This window comes from Emys orbicularis, chromosome 12, assembly GCF_028017835.1.
Source record: "Emys orbicularis isolate rEmyOrb1 chromosome 12, rEmyOrb1.hap1, whole genome shotgun sequence".
NCBI classification, from domain to species: Eukaryota; Metazoa; Chordata; order Testudines; family Emydidae; genus Emys; species Emys orbicularis.
The window spans coordinates 33185258-33201457 of NC_088694.1; the positions used below are offsets into that span (position 1 = coordinate 33185258).

At 44.3% G+C, this 16200-nt stretch overlaps 2 protein-coding genes across 2 annotated transcripts in view; one reads left to right on the forward strand and one right to left on the reverse strand.

Annotated features, from left to right (window-relative positions):
• The window catches only part of NFS1 (NFS1 cysteine desulfurase), a 32166-nt gene extending 26294 nt beyond the window's left edge, over positions 1 to 5872 (reverse strand). Inside the window, exons 1-4 of the mRNA XM_065414627.1 lie at positions 5773 to 5872; positions 4964 to 5031; positions 3187 to 3303; positions 1343 to 1426 (exon numbers count right to left, since the gene is read on the reverse strand). Coding sequence (XP_065270699.1) covers positions 1343 to 1426; positions 3187 to 3303; positions 4964 to 5031; positions 5773 to 5872 — 369 coding nt within the window. The remainder of the gene's footprint in view (positions 1 to 1342; positions 1427 to 3186; positions 3304 to 4963; positions 5032 to 5772) is intronic.
• A 49-nt stretch (positions 5873 to 5921) lies between these two features.
• On the forward strand, positions 5922 to 14700 carry ROMO1 (reactive oxygen species modulator 1). Its single transcript, XM_065414709.1, has 3 exons — positions 5922 to 6004; positions 12963 to 13093; positions 14500 to 14700. The coding sequence occupies exons 2-3, from the start codon at positions 12963 to 12965 to the stop codon at positions 14606 to 14608; spliced, it is 240 nt and encodes a 79-aa protein (XP_065270781.1). The 5' UTR covers positions 5922 to 6004; the 3' UTR covers positions 14609 to 14700.
• Positions 14701 to 16200: the final 1500 nt, after the last annotated feature.

Genomic DNA, 16200 nt, shown 5'->3' on the forward strand with positions numbered 1-16200 from the left:
ATTGTAGGGGTCCTGACCATAAAAGGAGTTGGGGGGGGGTGTCACAAGGTTATTGAAGGGGGGGTTGCGGTACTGCTATCCTTATTTCTGCGCTGCTGGTGGCAGCTGCTCTGCCTTCAGAGCTGGGTGGCCAGAGAGCTGTGGCTGCTGGCCGGGAACCCAGCTCTGAAGGCAGAGCTGCTGCCAGCAGCAACGCAGAAGTAAGGATGGCCTGGTCTGGTATTGCCACCCTTACTTCTGCGCAGACCCCCTTTTGGGTCAGGACCCCCAGTTTGAAAAACACTGGTCTCCCCCATTACATCTGTATAGTATGGGGTAAAAGCACACAAAAGACCAGATTTCACGGGAAAAACCAGATTTCACGGTCCTTGATGCATTTTTCATGACCATGAATTTGGTAGGGCTCTACTTATGAAGAGAATTAGCCACAACACTCCAGTAAAATTTACCTACTGGTTTATTATATGCAAATCAACATTCAATCTGAAAAGGGAGTGGGGAGATAACCCAACATCCCAGTCCCTCCTGAGACAATCACCATCCTTTCCCAATTATAATCTACAAATAGTACTTGCATTAAATTAGACTTTTTGGTTATTTACAATTGCTTCCAAAAATATATAGCTTTGAATTCTGAAAGTATTTATTAAGAAAGGATTTATAATTTTCTGCTTCTTTGGAGGGAGATAACATAGAATGAAAAATCTTCTAAATATTAACAAGGAAAATAATCACCTGTGGGTTAAAGGATCAAAAACTTTGGAAAATGATTGATAATCAGGATTTCAGCCACTCTTTATGATCAAGATTTCAGTTACATGAGCACAAAACTCCACCTGGGACAAATGGATTTTTAATCCCCACGTGCATATATCAAAAACAATTAAACTAATTTTCATCAAGCCTGAAGGGGAAAAAAGTCACCTTTGCTTTAATACCAAGGATGGAAAATTTCAGGCCCAAAGGAATTTGCTGGAACAGCTAGGTTAATTGTGGGGGATTTCAATACAGTTCAAAGATTTCTTCATTTTAAGGAATAGGCAAAGTACTGCACCTGCTCCAAACCATGGGTCATGGCCAGCCTGCTCCCGCCCACTAGCCCACCACTCCCTCCAGGTATACTGTGGCATGGCAGTCCATTCCTTCATAGAACAAGTTGGTCAAACTAGGACTGTAACAAAACAAGCATACCAAGCCTTCCACTAAAATCATTGTCAATTTATTAACCGTTCAGAGTCACAGATGGATCATTGGCAGCTTGACAACAGGACTTAACCCCAAACCATTACAGATTTCAAAGTAATTTAGTATATATCAGTTGTATTATAAACCAGCCATTTACCTTAATTGCTAAATTATTTGATTCTGTAGCACCACTGGTAAAAATAATCTCTCTAGGATCTGCTCCTATTAATGATGCAACTTGCTGTTTAAAAAGAAATGAAAATGATTTGCTATTTCAAAACATGAAAATTGAGCTCACCAGACACGGAGAATATGTACAGCATCTCCCAGAACATCTCCTCTACCCCGATACTAGCCCAACCTGGACAGTATTATAGATACTATCTTTAGAAATGGCATTATACACATGTACTTCCTCTTTTAATGTGGAGGAGGATTTGCATAGGTCATTCGCATTCAATACTACCACTTGTTGTGAACATAAACCCTTCTAAAGGGATGGGAAAACAAAATATGCAACAAATATTCAGTGTATTCAATATGCAATATATCCCATATGCAACCAAAATACACCCAAACTTTAACTTATGTAAAACTCACCAAAGCAAAAATCCATTCACCTAGCTTGTTGTATTAAAACGTGAAGACCGTCTAGTTAATGCAAGGGCAGATACATGCCCGAGGGGGAGATTTTCACAGGTGCCAGAGGGACTTAGCACGACAAGTCCCATGGATTTTCAAACCCCTGAGGAGTTTTGGAAAGCCTCCCCCGACACACACCCAAGTCACCACTACTTAAATTGTTTTAATATAAAATACAGTAACTCCTCACTTAAAGTCGTCCCGGTTAACGTTATTTCGTTGCTGATCAATTAGAGAACATGCTCGTTTAAAGTTGCGCAATGTTCCCTTATAATGTTGTTTGGCAGCCGCCTGCTTTGTCCACTGCTTGCAGAAAGAGCAGCCCGTTGCAGCTAGCTGGTGGGGGCTTGGAACCAGGGTGGACCAGCAGCCCCCCCGTATCAGCTCCCCGCTCCCCTAAGTTCCCTGTGCGGCAGCCGCCCAGCAGGCTATCAATTGCCTGGCAGTTCAGCTGTCCCTCCCCCCACTGCCATGTGCTGCTCCCGCCCTCTGCCTTGGAGCTGCTCCTGGGAGCCTCCTGCTTGCTGTGCGGGGGGGTGGGGCGCCAATGTCAGGGTGTCCCCCTCCCCCCTGCTCCTGCCCCCCGCTTACCCCATCTCCACAGAGCAGGGTACACATGACAGGGCTCAGGACAGAGGGAACATGCTGGCAGCAGCTGCTGTCTCAACTTGCTGATCTACTTAAAAAGGCAATGTACTTAGAGTGGGGTCAGCATATTTAAAGGGGCAATGCGCATCTCTCTCTCTCACACACACGCACAAGGTGTGTCTCTCTGCCTGCCATGCTGTCTCCCCTCCCTCCATTTGTGCTGCCTTGTAGAGTGTGAGGCTACATTGACAACAATGTGTTAACCCTTGAGGGCTCAGCCCATTTAGCAGTAAGGAATTCCCTGGGAAATATCCCACCCTCTTACTTCACCATCTCAACCAAGCTTCACAATCATCATTGCTGTGTACAGTATTAAACTGTTTGTTTAAAACTTATAGTGTGTGTGTGTGTGTGTATATAAAATATAGTCTTTTGTCTGGGGAAAAAAATTTCCCTGGAACCTAACCCCCCCATTTACATTAATTCTTATGGGGAAATTGGATTCGCTTAACATCGTTTCACTTAAAGTCGCATTTTTCAGGAACATAACTACAACGTTAAGTGAGGAGTTACTGTATGTGTTTTGTTTTGAGTTTGCCAAACTATACATAACATAGTAAATTCTTAAATTGCTAGAGATCAAGTTGCCAAGTCCCACCTCCTAGGAACTAAACCAGAATTATGCGGGTTGGGATATTTTTATTTTTTAAGCAACTAGTTTATGAACAGGAAAACGTATTTATGTTCTGTGGTGGGGCTGAAAAGCCTCACCTGCCTGGCTCGTTCCATAGCAGACTCACTCTCCCAGCCATAGGCATGAGTCCTGGAATGTGGGTTGCCATAGTAGTGCATTAGATAAGGGAGCATGCTGTCCAAAACTCTGGGGTCCTAGAAGACAAGAGACACTTTTTTAATAGCAGAAAAAAAGCATTTTGTTTTTCCTCCCTCTTTCTTTCCCCTGCAATACGTATGCTCTGCTTTATCCCAGACCAGCAGCCAGCTTATTCCAAACTACTGTGGATGCAAAAACATTTTACATACACTCTGTATTAACCTATCTGGTGACTGGCAAACGTTTGCTAATAACATCCTGCAACAACATCCAACGCAATCTTACAAGCCAAACCTTGAACTAAATCAGAAATCTGTCTCAGAAGAGCAAGGACTTTCTAAGCAAAAGAAACACAAGACCCCCTAACAGTCACAGGAAATGATGTAAAACAGAATTTTGAAAAGTTTTACATTTTATCCAAGATGACCCTTCATCACTTCAGAATTTATTTAATTCAAATGACATGACAAGACAGTACTTGATAATAGCCACCACCTCAAGGTACATTTATTGTAAGTTTCCCCCAGGAATATGAAGAGGTTTCTAATTATTAAACCTCACAATATACAAGTGTTGATGAATGACATTCTGGCTGTAACAAAATTATGCTGAGTGGAGAAGATGAGACTTCTGGAGAAAGACCTGCTCCTCAACTGTTACTAAAGTACAAGGTTAGAATTTTAATTGCAGACCATCGTTAAAATTAGTTTGGTGTACCACTGAATGGAGATGCTTATCACCACAGTGACCACAACAAAGATGGTGAGTGCCTTAAACTGGGTAAACAACTGGACTTTCTTTTAAGCACAAATAAGGCAGTCTCTTCTCAATCCCTCCATGTTTTCAATGTTCCTTGGGAAGAGTGCAGTGAGAAGGAGTGGGTGCTGGGGAAAGCCAAGATGTAATTGGATAGGAGATTATGTACACTATGAGAACAAGAAGCTTGAGTTTGATGTGGTAAGAGAAGGAAGCTAATAGAGAGATTCAGTGTGGGAAGGAATGACACATCAAGAACAAATAAGGAAGAGTAGATATTGGGCTTCATTACAAGGTGATCATTCTTCTGGCAAGAATACAGCTCTTCCCATAGTTACTCATGAGCACTCTGATTTGCTAATTGAAGTCTGCATTCCCCATCATTAAGGTTAAGATTCTGTCACAGTTATTTTTAGTAAAAGTCACAGACAGGTTTGCTGGCAATAAACAAAAAAATTCACGGAGGCCCATAACCTGTCTGTGACTTTTACTAAAAATAATAGGGGTGAGGAGTTGATGGGGGATGACTGAAGCTTGAGGGGTGGGAGATGAAAGCCCAAGCCCTGCTGCGGTGGGAGGGGTCTGCATCCGCCCCCCGCCCTGAGCTGCCCGAGAGCTTCGGCACAGGGCTGAGGCGGACAATGTCACGGAGATCTCTGGAAGTCACAGAATCCATGATATCTTATAAAAAAATATATATATGGAGATATACCTATCTCATAGAGCTGGAAGGGACCTCATCGAGTCCAGCCCGCTGCCTTCACTAGCAGGACCAAGTACTGATTTTGCCCCAGATCCCTAAGTGGCCCCCTCAAGAACTGAACTCACAACCCTGGGTTTAGCAGGCAATTGCTCAAACCACTGAGCTATCCCTCCCCCCATCCTTACCCATACCCCATCTGGTTACAACTATAGGGTTCATTCTAGGGCACTAGTGTATGTTCAAATCATTTTACCAACCAGAGGAGTAGTTGCCTGGACATCCATATACAACGGCCGGAGCGTGGATTCTTCACCAAGGCCTTTTTCTAGAGAGGAAAAATATATATATACTACAATGATAGCTGCCCAGCAAGCACAAGGGACAAGTAAGGACGCAACGCGAAGGAGAGGAGAAAGGCGAAACTTTCCAACAACAGGAGCAGACAGTGGTGCAGGAGAAGAAATCAGGGAACCCATAGTGAGCATGGAACCTTTCTAATGAGAACATGCACCACATTGGGCACTCCAAAGGAGAACCAGTCACGACCTGTACTGCTAGGATAGGGGGCAAAGACACCCCCTGCATTCTGGCAAGTGGCCTTTTCAGCCAGCCCAGGGGAGCAGGCAGCATGGCGTACAAGAAAAGAAACATCAGGAGGGCTGAACCTTTAACACCCTTTTCTGTCTGAGGTGCTTCTAGGGCCGCCATCACTGCTGTGTCTGACACGCCAGTCACAACACTCGGGTGGGCCATTATCCCCGTGTCACAGGTGACGACTGAGGCACCGAGAGACTTGCCCAAGGGCACTCCGGGTGTCTGTGGGGGGCGGGGAACTGAGGCCAGGTTAGCACTATACCCAATGGGCTCCCTTCTCATGGGCCATCCCCGCCCCCTCCCGTGCTCACCAGCCATAGCAACCCGGGCACCACACGGCGGCCGGGCCAAACCCCCCGCTCCCCGCGATAGCTCGGCGCCTTCACCGCCGCCCCTGAGCCCCGCCAGGCCCTCGGGCTCCCCTCCGCGCCCGGCCCCTTGGCCCAGCCCCGCGCGGACACGCCCCACTCACTCTCGTGGCGCCGGGCCGCCCCCGAGAGCCGCCGGGCCGGCGCGCCCCCGAGCCCACGGGCCCCCCGCAGCGCCGCCACCCTCCACAGCAGCAGCAACATCCCCGCGACAGCCAGGCCCGGAAATAGCTCCTGCCCTTTCACCCCGACCCGCGTGTCGTCATCGCAGCGCGCCGGAAGTGACGGAGGACTGGCGCGTGCTGGCCGGAGGCGAGGAGCGAAGCGAGGAGCGAGGTGAGGGCTCCCCGGGCGCCCCCAGGAGCGGGCTGGGCGGGAGCGCGCCACAGAGCGCCTGGGATTAGCCGGGCCCATGGAGTTTCCCGCGGCCGCAGGGTCCCGGCTCCACACCGTGCAGGCGCCAGGGCTTGCCCCAGCCCTGCCAAGCCGGGGGCCTCGCTAATGTCCTGTGGCAGTGAGTTCCGCAGCTGCCCGCCGCAGCCTCTCCTCTAATGCCTCCGCGTCCCTGTGCTGTGTGACAGGGCGAACAGGGGCCTGGCCCCCTCGGGGCGGGGACATCTCTATGCGCCTCGCTCATGTTCTGTTCCGATTGTTTCCTCTCTGAGCTAAACTGTCCAGTCTCCTTTCCCCAGAGAAGCGTTATTCCTTGCTGCTGTAGCTCATTACTTTTCCCCCTAGTCTTGATTATTGACCATGCCCCTCTTGGGACAACGTAGGGGAATGGAAGCAGCCTCTTCTTTGCTCTGGCCTAAGCTATTCACAACGTGGCTGCTCAGAAATGTCCAGTCTCTGACCGTTTTCTGTATATGCCTCTTTATGTGAGGGAAACTTGTTGGAGAAGGACACTCTGTGTTCTGGGCATCACACAAAACGTTTGGCTGCAAAATGCTTTATGGCCAAGACTATGCTTGTCCTGGTTAGAATAATACCAGAGTTTAAAAAGCAACAGGTAGTTCAAGGAGTTTTTTGCAGCCTTCAGATGAACAGTTTTGGTTGCTGCATAATCTGGAAGGAGGCAGTTTTACCTAGCATGGGTTTTTTGGGGGGGAGGCGGGACAAAATAAAACTAGTAATCTCTGTCTGTTGGCCAAATGTATTTGCCAACTGTGAATGCAGAATGTACAGAGTTTATGACACTTCATAGGAACTGAGAAAGAAGTATAAAACCTAGACTGATGTTTGTGTGGATGAGCTTCTGTCACAATCTGAGACCTGTTTGTAGCAGATTATGAATATATAATATTTCTGATTTTCACTGACAAAGTGTGAGTGCTTGAGTTCTAGGGACTGGAGGGGGCAGGGAGAGTTTCTTAGTGTCCATTTGGATGATGAAAATGCTTTTTCAAATCTGGTTAGCTAACATAATTTGAAACCTCCTTTTACATCTAGTGGAGGCTCCCCCCAGGTTATAACGTGACCAGCCAAATTAAAGGTGCTAATTTGTATCTTTACTAAATGTAAAAGGGGGTTTGAAATTATGCTAGCTAACGCAGTTTTAAAACACTATAATTTGTTGTCTGGACAGGTCTTTAATGCCAGACATCTGTTATGCTGTTCACCATCCTGTTAAATATATGAACTAAGTAATACTATTATTTATCATTAATAGTCCAAAATTATGCAATAGGTGTTTGTTTTTGCATCTATCATGTTGGACCATTCCAGTGCATTGGCACACCCTAACCCATTGTAAAGTCTGCCTTTTATCTAATCCTTCCTATCTCTCCCTTACCTTTGCTCATTGTTTCAAAATGCCATTTGTCTGCCCCGTATTGGACAGGGGAATTCCAAGCTATTAGAAATTCTCTCTAATCCAATAAACGCATGTCTAATTGAGTATCTATTAAATGTAGATATTAGAGAGACTGTATGGCTCATTGGCAGATTAGAAAAGGGATACAGAGGCTTTCAATCACAAGGTCATCATTCATTTTCACCTCAGGTTGGTAGTAACTGAAAGTTATTACCATCAGATGACTGACAAGTGCCATATGTGAAATGAGTTATTAGTCTTAGTCCAGTTTGTACTGGACATACACCACCACCACAGATTGAACAGGCATGGCAACTGAACTCAGCTCTAATTCCTAAAAGTGGTCTCTCCAGCAGGCAGCGGCATATCTGTGGGGCAGTGTGGAGAATGGTGCACTGCAATCAGGATGGATTTGATTTAAATTCTAGTCAGGAAGACTCGATATAATCATGGATTTCTACATGAAAGTGCGTTCTTGTTGGTTGTTATAAGCTTAATACGTATTCTTCACAACTCAGAGATAGATGCAGGTTTCATTTTTAGAAGGTACACACTATACATTTTTAAAGTGATTCATTTTGAAAACTTTTCAGATTAGTTTTACAGCTATATCAGAAAATGAATGATTGATTGGTTATTTCATTTACCAAAGGTAATTGAAGCAGATATTTATGAAGTCACTGGGAGGTGAATGATCTCCAATTCAACAGGTTAATCATTAATATTTGGAGGATTTTCTTGCCAGGCTGTATTAGGAGGAGAACGTCACCAGACAGACATTTAAACTGTTTGATTAACTAAAACAACAACGTTATGTATACTGGATTTTTTTTCTTCAGCAGCAAACATGATATTTTAACAAAACCAGCGTTTGAATGTTTGAATTTAGTTAAACATTCAATTTTTTTAAAATCAGGTTTGTTTCTGTTAAAATTGTTTTTAACTAAAATAGTTAAATGAAATATTAAATAAAAAATTTAATCGACTCTGTCAGCCAGGTCAACATGAGAAACTTAAAATATTGGCTTCTGCAGTTAACTCGGTCGTCTTCACCTTCATTTTCCTGTTTGTTCATAATCTGGAAAAGAAAAACAAGCTTTCCTGCTTTTTCAGGTCCCAAACAATTTCTCAATTTCTAATGAATTAGTCCAAAGGAAGAAAATATTCTTTCTACACTGGCAGAAGAAGCTACTGCTGTTAAAAGTGAGATTATCACTTCAACCGTCTTTGAATCCAAGTGCTTAAGTGACTTCCACCAGTTCACTGGTGTGACTTTCTTTAAAACATCATCAGCAAACATATATTTCTTGAATGGTTCACCCTTAGCTCTGAAGTTTGTTTATAGTTGGCATTATGGCAGGATGGTTGCTGGATTTCCATGTCATAGCTAACTCCTCTTCTTCAGCAGTTAAGGTTTGACCCTGGTAGCGAGTATTGAGAATATTTGCAAGAAAATGAGCTGCAGATAGTGCTTCTCCAATTTTTTTTTTAATGCTTGTAATTTAACTTTGCATATTTCTCTTTTTAAAATCTCACTCAGTTCCTTTCAAATTTCAACAGCGTCAGCAATAAAACAGCTATTGCCCTGCATTTTGTTCAAGGCTACAGAAATAGGCTTCAGGGTACTCAGCATGTGTTCAACATTTCTCTTAAGCCCAATGTTGAGATCTTTGGCTGTGACAGTGCCATCTATTTTTTCACGATTTTGTTCACAAACTGTCATCAGATTAGGCCAGTTCTTGATACAGTGCTCAAAACAGTCCACAACTGAGTTCCATCGCACGTCTTGTAGGAGAGTTAGCTTGGTTCCTCCCACTTTTTTAGAGCAGCTGCTGCAAAGTGGTTGTTACGCAAGTATTTTGCAATTTCAACAACATTAGCCTTTATTTCTGGTACACTGAAGTCTTTGGCTAGGAGGTGCATCAAATGAGCACTGCAACCATATGCTATTAGCTCTGGACTCTCTTCTAAATACTTTCTTCTCATCTTGGATACATTTGCAGCATTGTCTGTGACCAAGCTGAGTACTAGACATTTTAATTTTTTTTCACCGTTTATTATAGCTTTTACTGCTACTTCTTGTAAGTATTCTGCTGTGTGTGCATTTCCTGGTGTATCAATTGTTTCTGTAAGGAAGACATTCCCTTCTTCTGTTGTCACACAAGCACATACAACATGATCATTGTGGACATTGCTCTACCCATCAAGACTCAGGTTAACAATTTCACCCTCTAGATCTTTTGCACACTGCTCAATTTCTTTCATACACTTTATCCAGCAATTTGCCTGTGACATCTGCTCTGTTGGGTGGACTGTATCCTGGTCTTAATGACTGAACCATGTTAATGATGTGTGGGTTCTCAATCATAAGGAAAGGAGAGTTTGTTGCATAAACAAACGGGGAAATTTTTTCATCAATTACCTCTTTTTCTAATCTGCTGGTTCTTATCACAAACTTATCTGTGGTGTTTTCTGGATGATGGAGATTTCTTTTTCTTTTTGCTACAGGTGATATACTGTGGCTATGTGACATACATGATATGACTGAAACACTATCGTTGACAGATAACTCTGAAACTATAGAAAATGATGGTGATCTTGAAGGTGAATAGTCTTCAGAATCCTGTATGTTGAGGATGGATTCTCGTAAACAAAATAAGTCAATGCAGTTATTTAATTATTATTACCATACTGCTCATTTAGTATTACTCATTGCATTCACTGACACTCAGTGCTACTTTAAAGGTGAAATTGTAAGAGGAAGATCTGCCTATTTCAGCTATTTATTTTTTTATATCAACTGCATCTAAAATAATAGTACCATAGAGTAACAACTATATTTTTTGCTCAAACATGAGAATTCAAGAATAGTCCAGAAGGAAGACAGGCAGTCCTTAAGAAAGAAGTAGGAAATAAAAAAGTTTACCAACCTGAAGATCCTGCATGTTCAGAGACGTTCCTTTCATCATCTTCAAGGCAGCTTCCTCCTGAGAAGGAACACTTCTCATGATGTTGTTTCGTTTGGGCAGCCAGGCCTTGCATTTCTTTGTTGCACTGTTTGTGTTTTGCATGCATGCCTGTCTTACCCACAGGTAGAGGAACTTCGTTAAAATATTCCCAAGCTGGGTCTCTCTTACAGCCTGCTGCCATTATAGGTTTTCACTTTTAGTGAGAGAATGGTATGGTAGATCTCAAATCAATGAAGGCTACACTCAGAAAGTCCTCGAGACTTATGGAATATGCTGCTCAAACAGTTTCACTTTTGTTTCTACTGCCTGTCCCTCCCTTCTCACATTTATCTCCAGACTTCTTCTTCTTCAGATCTATTCTGCCCCCAACTATCTTCTATTCATTGAACTTTTTGAAACTTTGCACTTTTAGAGAGAGGTAAGGGATTGATTGGGTATACAAATTTGCAGAGGGACAATAGAGTTGAAGTCTGTTATTTCTCACCTCTATATATTATTTATCTAAAACATTTTTGCTGTTAGAAACATGTTGTCTCTGGAGACACAAATCCACAGTTTGAGAACTGCAAACCTAAGCATCTCTGATGGTATCTTCTAGACTGAGCACTGAGTTTCATTGGGTAGATAGAAAGATTAACCTAAGTAATCTATACAGAAGCCCCTGGAACCCCGTAAAATTGGGTCCCTAATCCATGAACTATTGGAACTCATTTACAAAACTTTTCTTAAACATTACATGAATATGTTGTCTCATACTATAAAATTAGAATTTATAATCCCTATTCCATGATGAGATATCTTTGAGCTATAATGTATCTTAATTAAAATTATCTTTAGACAGGTTTTTTCCCTCAAAAAGCATTTTATCAAAAAAATCCAATTTAAATAAAAAAAAAAGCATTGATTTTTATCCACCCTGACTGCAATTGCCCAAACTGTGTGTTCTGGGGATAAAAAGAACCACAATCTCCAGAGCTGTCAACCAGCACCTTTTGCAAGTACTGAAATTCGCATACAGCGTTGAGCACAGGGGAATTTTAATGTGAATCTTTGTTACAGAAAGTGAAGTCCTGTCAGATTTTTTCCCCCTGCTCTGAATGGGGGGAAAAAATCGACATAATACAAATAGCCTAGGGGCTAGGAATTTGGGAGTCGGCTGTTTCATGCATCAGCCAGTAGGGTGTGTGGGAGTGCCTTGGATGCAGTGTGTTCAGGGAGGGAAGGATTTTTGCTTTCAACAACCCCTCCAGGCAATGCTTATCAAGGAGAGGCTCTCTCTCAGACTGAATGGAGTCCCCTCAAGTCCTTTGTCAGAAATATAGGGCTTGTCTACACTTCCTTTTTGTAGCGCTCTAACTTGCTGGCTAGGGGGGTGAAAAATCACCCACCTGAGCGCAGCAAGTCTGAGCACTTTAAAGCGATAGTGAAGACAGGCTCCCAGCGCTCGGAGCTAATCCTCTCGTGGAGGTGGATTACCAGGAGCGCTGGGAAAGCTGTCTCCCAGCACTCGCACGCAGCCACACTCGCACTTCAAAGTGTTGCCACGGGAGCGTTCCCACAGCAGCACTTTGAAGTTTCCAGTGTAGACATACCCATAGTGACTGTTAATGGAGGTGTGACGGTTTGTGTGGGAGCAAAACAAGTCTATCATCAGGACAGTCCTCCTTTTGCTCCTGTCTGTTCCCAGTATTGGGCCAAGATGCAAGCGTGTGAAAACCTTCTCTGTTCCCTGACAGCACGTCCTCTATTTAGGAATGGGAACTGTAAGGTGGAGAGACGAAGTAAAGCTGAGGCTCTGGAATCAGGTTGCTCAGTGTTTTGCTAGTAAATTCCTATAGAAAAGTCTTGTTAGGTGCTAATAAGTGGTAGCTGAATGAGCAGGTACTGTGACTGCACAGAGAACTAGCTAGTCACATTGGCATGCAAATACTCAGTTTGCACATGCCCTCTCCTAAATTGTATGAGACTCAGGCCATGGCTATGTCTACATTGCACAGCTTCCAGCAGCACAGCCAGGCCGCCAAAGCCTTGCCATTGTAAGGCGCGCAGCGTAGCTGCCCTTTGTTGCCAGGAGAGAGCTCTCCTGATGACAAAATAAAACTGTACCCAACAAGGGGCGATAGCTTCTCCACCGACGAAGCGCTGTCCACTCCAGTGCTTTTCATCATTACAACGTTTGTCATTTAGGGGTGTGGTTTTTTTCACACCCGTTAAAACTTTTGTCACTCAATGAAAGTGCAGTGTAGATATAGCCTAAGTCTACCCTACCACTTTAGTCGGTGTAACTTCTGTCGCTCAGGGATGTGAAAAAACCCACCTCTGAGTGACACAAGTTACACCGACAGAAGCGCCGCTGTGGACTCTCTAGTGTAGACATGGCCTCAGGCACGTAGTGTCTTCACAGCTGCTGCTGTCCAATCCAGCAGGAAGCTTGTCATCCACAGGAGGAGGTGGTAGGTCGGGGTGTGGGGGGGTTTTCTTTTTTGTTTTAAGTGTCTTGCTTCTTTTCCAGATGCCTGTGACTGTGGGGCCATATGGACAGTCCCAGCCCAACTGCTTTGACAGAGTGAAAATGGGCTTCATGATGGGCTTTGCTGTTGGCATGGCGGCAGGGGCACTGTTTGGCACATTTTCCTGCCTCAGGTATGTTGGACGCAGTTAATTGTAAATGTCAGTCCTAGGAGAAACTGGGACAGAGGGAGGGGATCTAAAGACCTTGTTCCATTTTGTAACATAGATGGAATGCTACCTGTGGCTCTAAACCAGGCTGAAGATTTGGAGCATCCAAGGTGTAGAATTAGAAATTGGACAAGCTGCCTTTGCTTGCCATGTACAAACATACAAAGAGCTCTTCTCTTAGCACTGGAGGTTGTATGTGGCATCTGGCAGGGTCTTCTGTTGTCTTTACGTCCTGTTTTCATTGCATATCAATGACTCATTCGTTGAGAGCAGTTATCCTGAAGTGTTCAGTGTTTCTCTGTACATGCAATATTATAAATTATAAAGAACTGGTAGACCGATGGGCTCTTTAGTATCTTACACCAAAAATATATATGCGCTTATTTGAATTCTCTTCAGCTAACATCACTGATATATGGCCATGACTACACTGAATGGGAGAAACAAGAAACATGAGTTGTTCTAAAAGTTGTGTTTAAAAAACAAACAAACACAACCCCCCATATCCCTCCCATTGATCCTCTTCAAATCCTGGTGAATGTTGTTCATAGGCACCACAATATTGGCAGGAAATGCAATCCTGGATGATCTGAAGGAGCAGTAAGAGATTGCTTTTTATCTGACTTGGTAAAAGGGATATTAGCTGCTTCAATTTGCCCCCAAATTTAACTCATGTAAAACAAAATGTTTATAAAACTCATGGCAAATAAACCAGCACATTTTAAAAGTCCAAATGCACACAAGTGGTTATAAACAATTAAACTTTCCATGCAAATATTGCAGCAGGAGGAACCTGAGGGAGAAAATCACTTTGCTTATTTTTATTGTCCAACCTCCTGCAAACAGAAAAAAAAATGCAGCTGTAGCAAAGATTCAGTTGGGCTTAAAAAGTTCCCACTTCATTTTTAGTTGATAGTGTCCCTTTAAATGTAGTAAATCTCACTGCCTCAAGCACATGCGGCTAGACAGGGCCCAGATGCAAGCGTCCAGAGTCTCTCCCCTCTGGCACTCCATACATAGAGTGGTGAATTCTCCTCCTTAGCCTGTATAACTGACATGTCACAGACACAAAGAAGCAAGCTGCCCCTCCCCGTCCTTCCAATGGATCACAGACACAAGGGAGTGCATCCATTCTCCCCTCCCACTCATCCTATGCACCCTGAAGTCACTTGCTCCAAAACCTAAAAAGCACGTTGTCTGTACAGTCTAGAAGTGAATTAAGCCAACTCTCCTGCCAGGCACCTGATAAAAGAATGTCCGATGATAAAATCCAATATGCTTTCCAATCTGTCAGGAATGGATTGTCACTTCAGCAGTAGAATGGCCTTGGTCAGCCTGTGTGGAATCTTGCACTGTTTTCTCTCTTTCAGGATTGGCATGAGAGGACGAGAACTGATGGGTGGAGTTGGCAAAACCATGATGCAAAGTGGTGGCACGTTTGGGACATTCATGGCCATTGGCATGGGAATCCGCTGCTAACCTGGAGCATGGGATTTTTTTAACCTGAAGACTAATGCCCCTGTTCAATCATTCCACCTATGTAATATAATAAAATTTTTGGGTATCTAAAATGTTGAGTGCTCAATCCTACTGAGATCATAAAGTGCGGTATAAGACTCTGCTAGTGCGCTCTCAACAAATTGAACTGCAGTGTTCTCTACTGAACTCCACACTGCCTGTGTTTATGAAGAAACAACAGCCCACAGCAGAGACAAAACTCAGTGCCCCTTTCCACATGTGGAGAAGAGGGAATTCTATAGGAATAAGGAAACCTGATCAAAGAGAGAGCCACCCAGTTACTTTCCCAAAGTCAGCTGGCTCTCAGCCTGGGCTTGGCCATTGTATCTTTAGGTCTCTTGCCTCTGGGTCCCCTCTGTAACCCCCACTCCTGGGCAAGCTCACTGTTCCCAGCAGGAGTAGGGCTTATTTCCAAGATCCTTCCTGAGTCTAATTATCTCCAGTCCTTGGCCCTGCTCCTCAGGTCCAGCGCTGATAGGAGAGGTGTCCAGAGCCTTTCTCAGGGCTGCAGGGTGTCTGCCCTAAACAAGGGGTGGGAAAGGGAAAGCTAGTCACTGCCTAGGGCTGGGTTCCCCGGCTTCTGGGCTCCCTAGCGGTCTCTAGTAGCCTCTCTTCTTGGGCAAGCTTTCCCCCCTGCTCTGTGGCCAGCTTCACCTTTGTAAGCTTCCCTTCTCCAGGAAGAGCATGCTCTGCACATATGCTTAATGGCATGGCTGGAGAGTGGGATGCTGCTTAGGCTTGCTGTCAGTGGAATGGGGGTGCGTCCCATCACACACTTGCCCCCTCAAGTCCAGAAAGCTTTCTTGTTCAAGCAGCTCCGTCTTCTAGTGAAAAGAATCTGTATTTGCATGTTCCTTCCCAGCACAGTGCTGCACCTGGAAGCTGTAGGGCTGGAGTGCCAGATACCAGCACATAACCTGGAGGTGCGAGTCCTTCAGAGAGTGTAGCCACCGTAAGGTACATGGTTTGTGACTAGGGAGAAGGGACTACCCAACAGATAATACCTGAGGGCTTCCATAGTACATTTTGTTGCCTGAGCCGCCTCCTCAGTCATAGAATATGATTTCTCCCTGGGTTCACAACTTTTTGCTCAAATGTAGGAGGGGGTGCTCTTTGCCTTCAAAGTCCTGGGAGAGCACCACTGCCCGTGCTAACGTTGGCTGCACCTGTATAGAGAATGAACCCCTGGAGAAGTCTGGGTTGGCAAGGACAGGCTCCCAGCTCAGCTGCACCTCCAGGGTGTTAAAGCTCCATTGCAATAGTCATCCCAGCCAATCTTTTTGGTGACTTTGCCCTTTAGCAGCAGTTCAGTCAATGCAAAGTAGGGGATGAACCTGTGATAGTGTCCCTCCAGGCCAAGGAAGTAGTCTCTCTCTCTCTCTCTCTCTCTCTCTCTCTTCTGGTCTGTGGTGTAGGGCACGAGTTTACCATATGGACTTTATCAGTGGTTTCATAAGGCTTCCTCCTACCCAATATCCTAAATAAGTCACTTCTATCATGGTCTACTTACCCTTGGCAGGGAAGTGAATACTACTCTTAGGTGACTGAGGTGG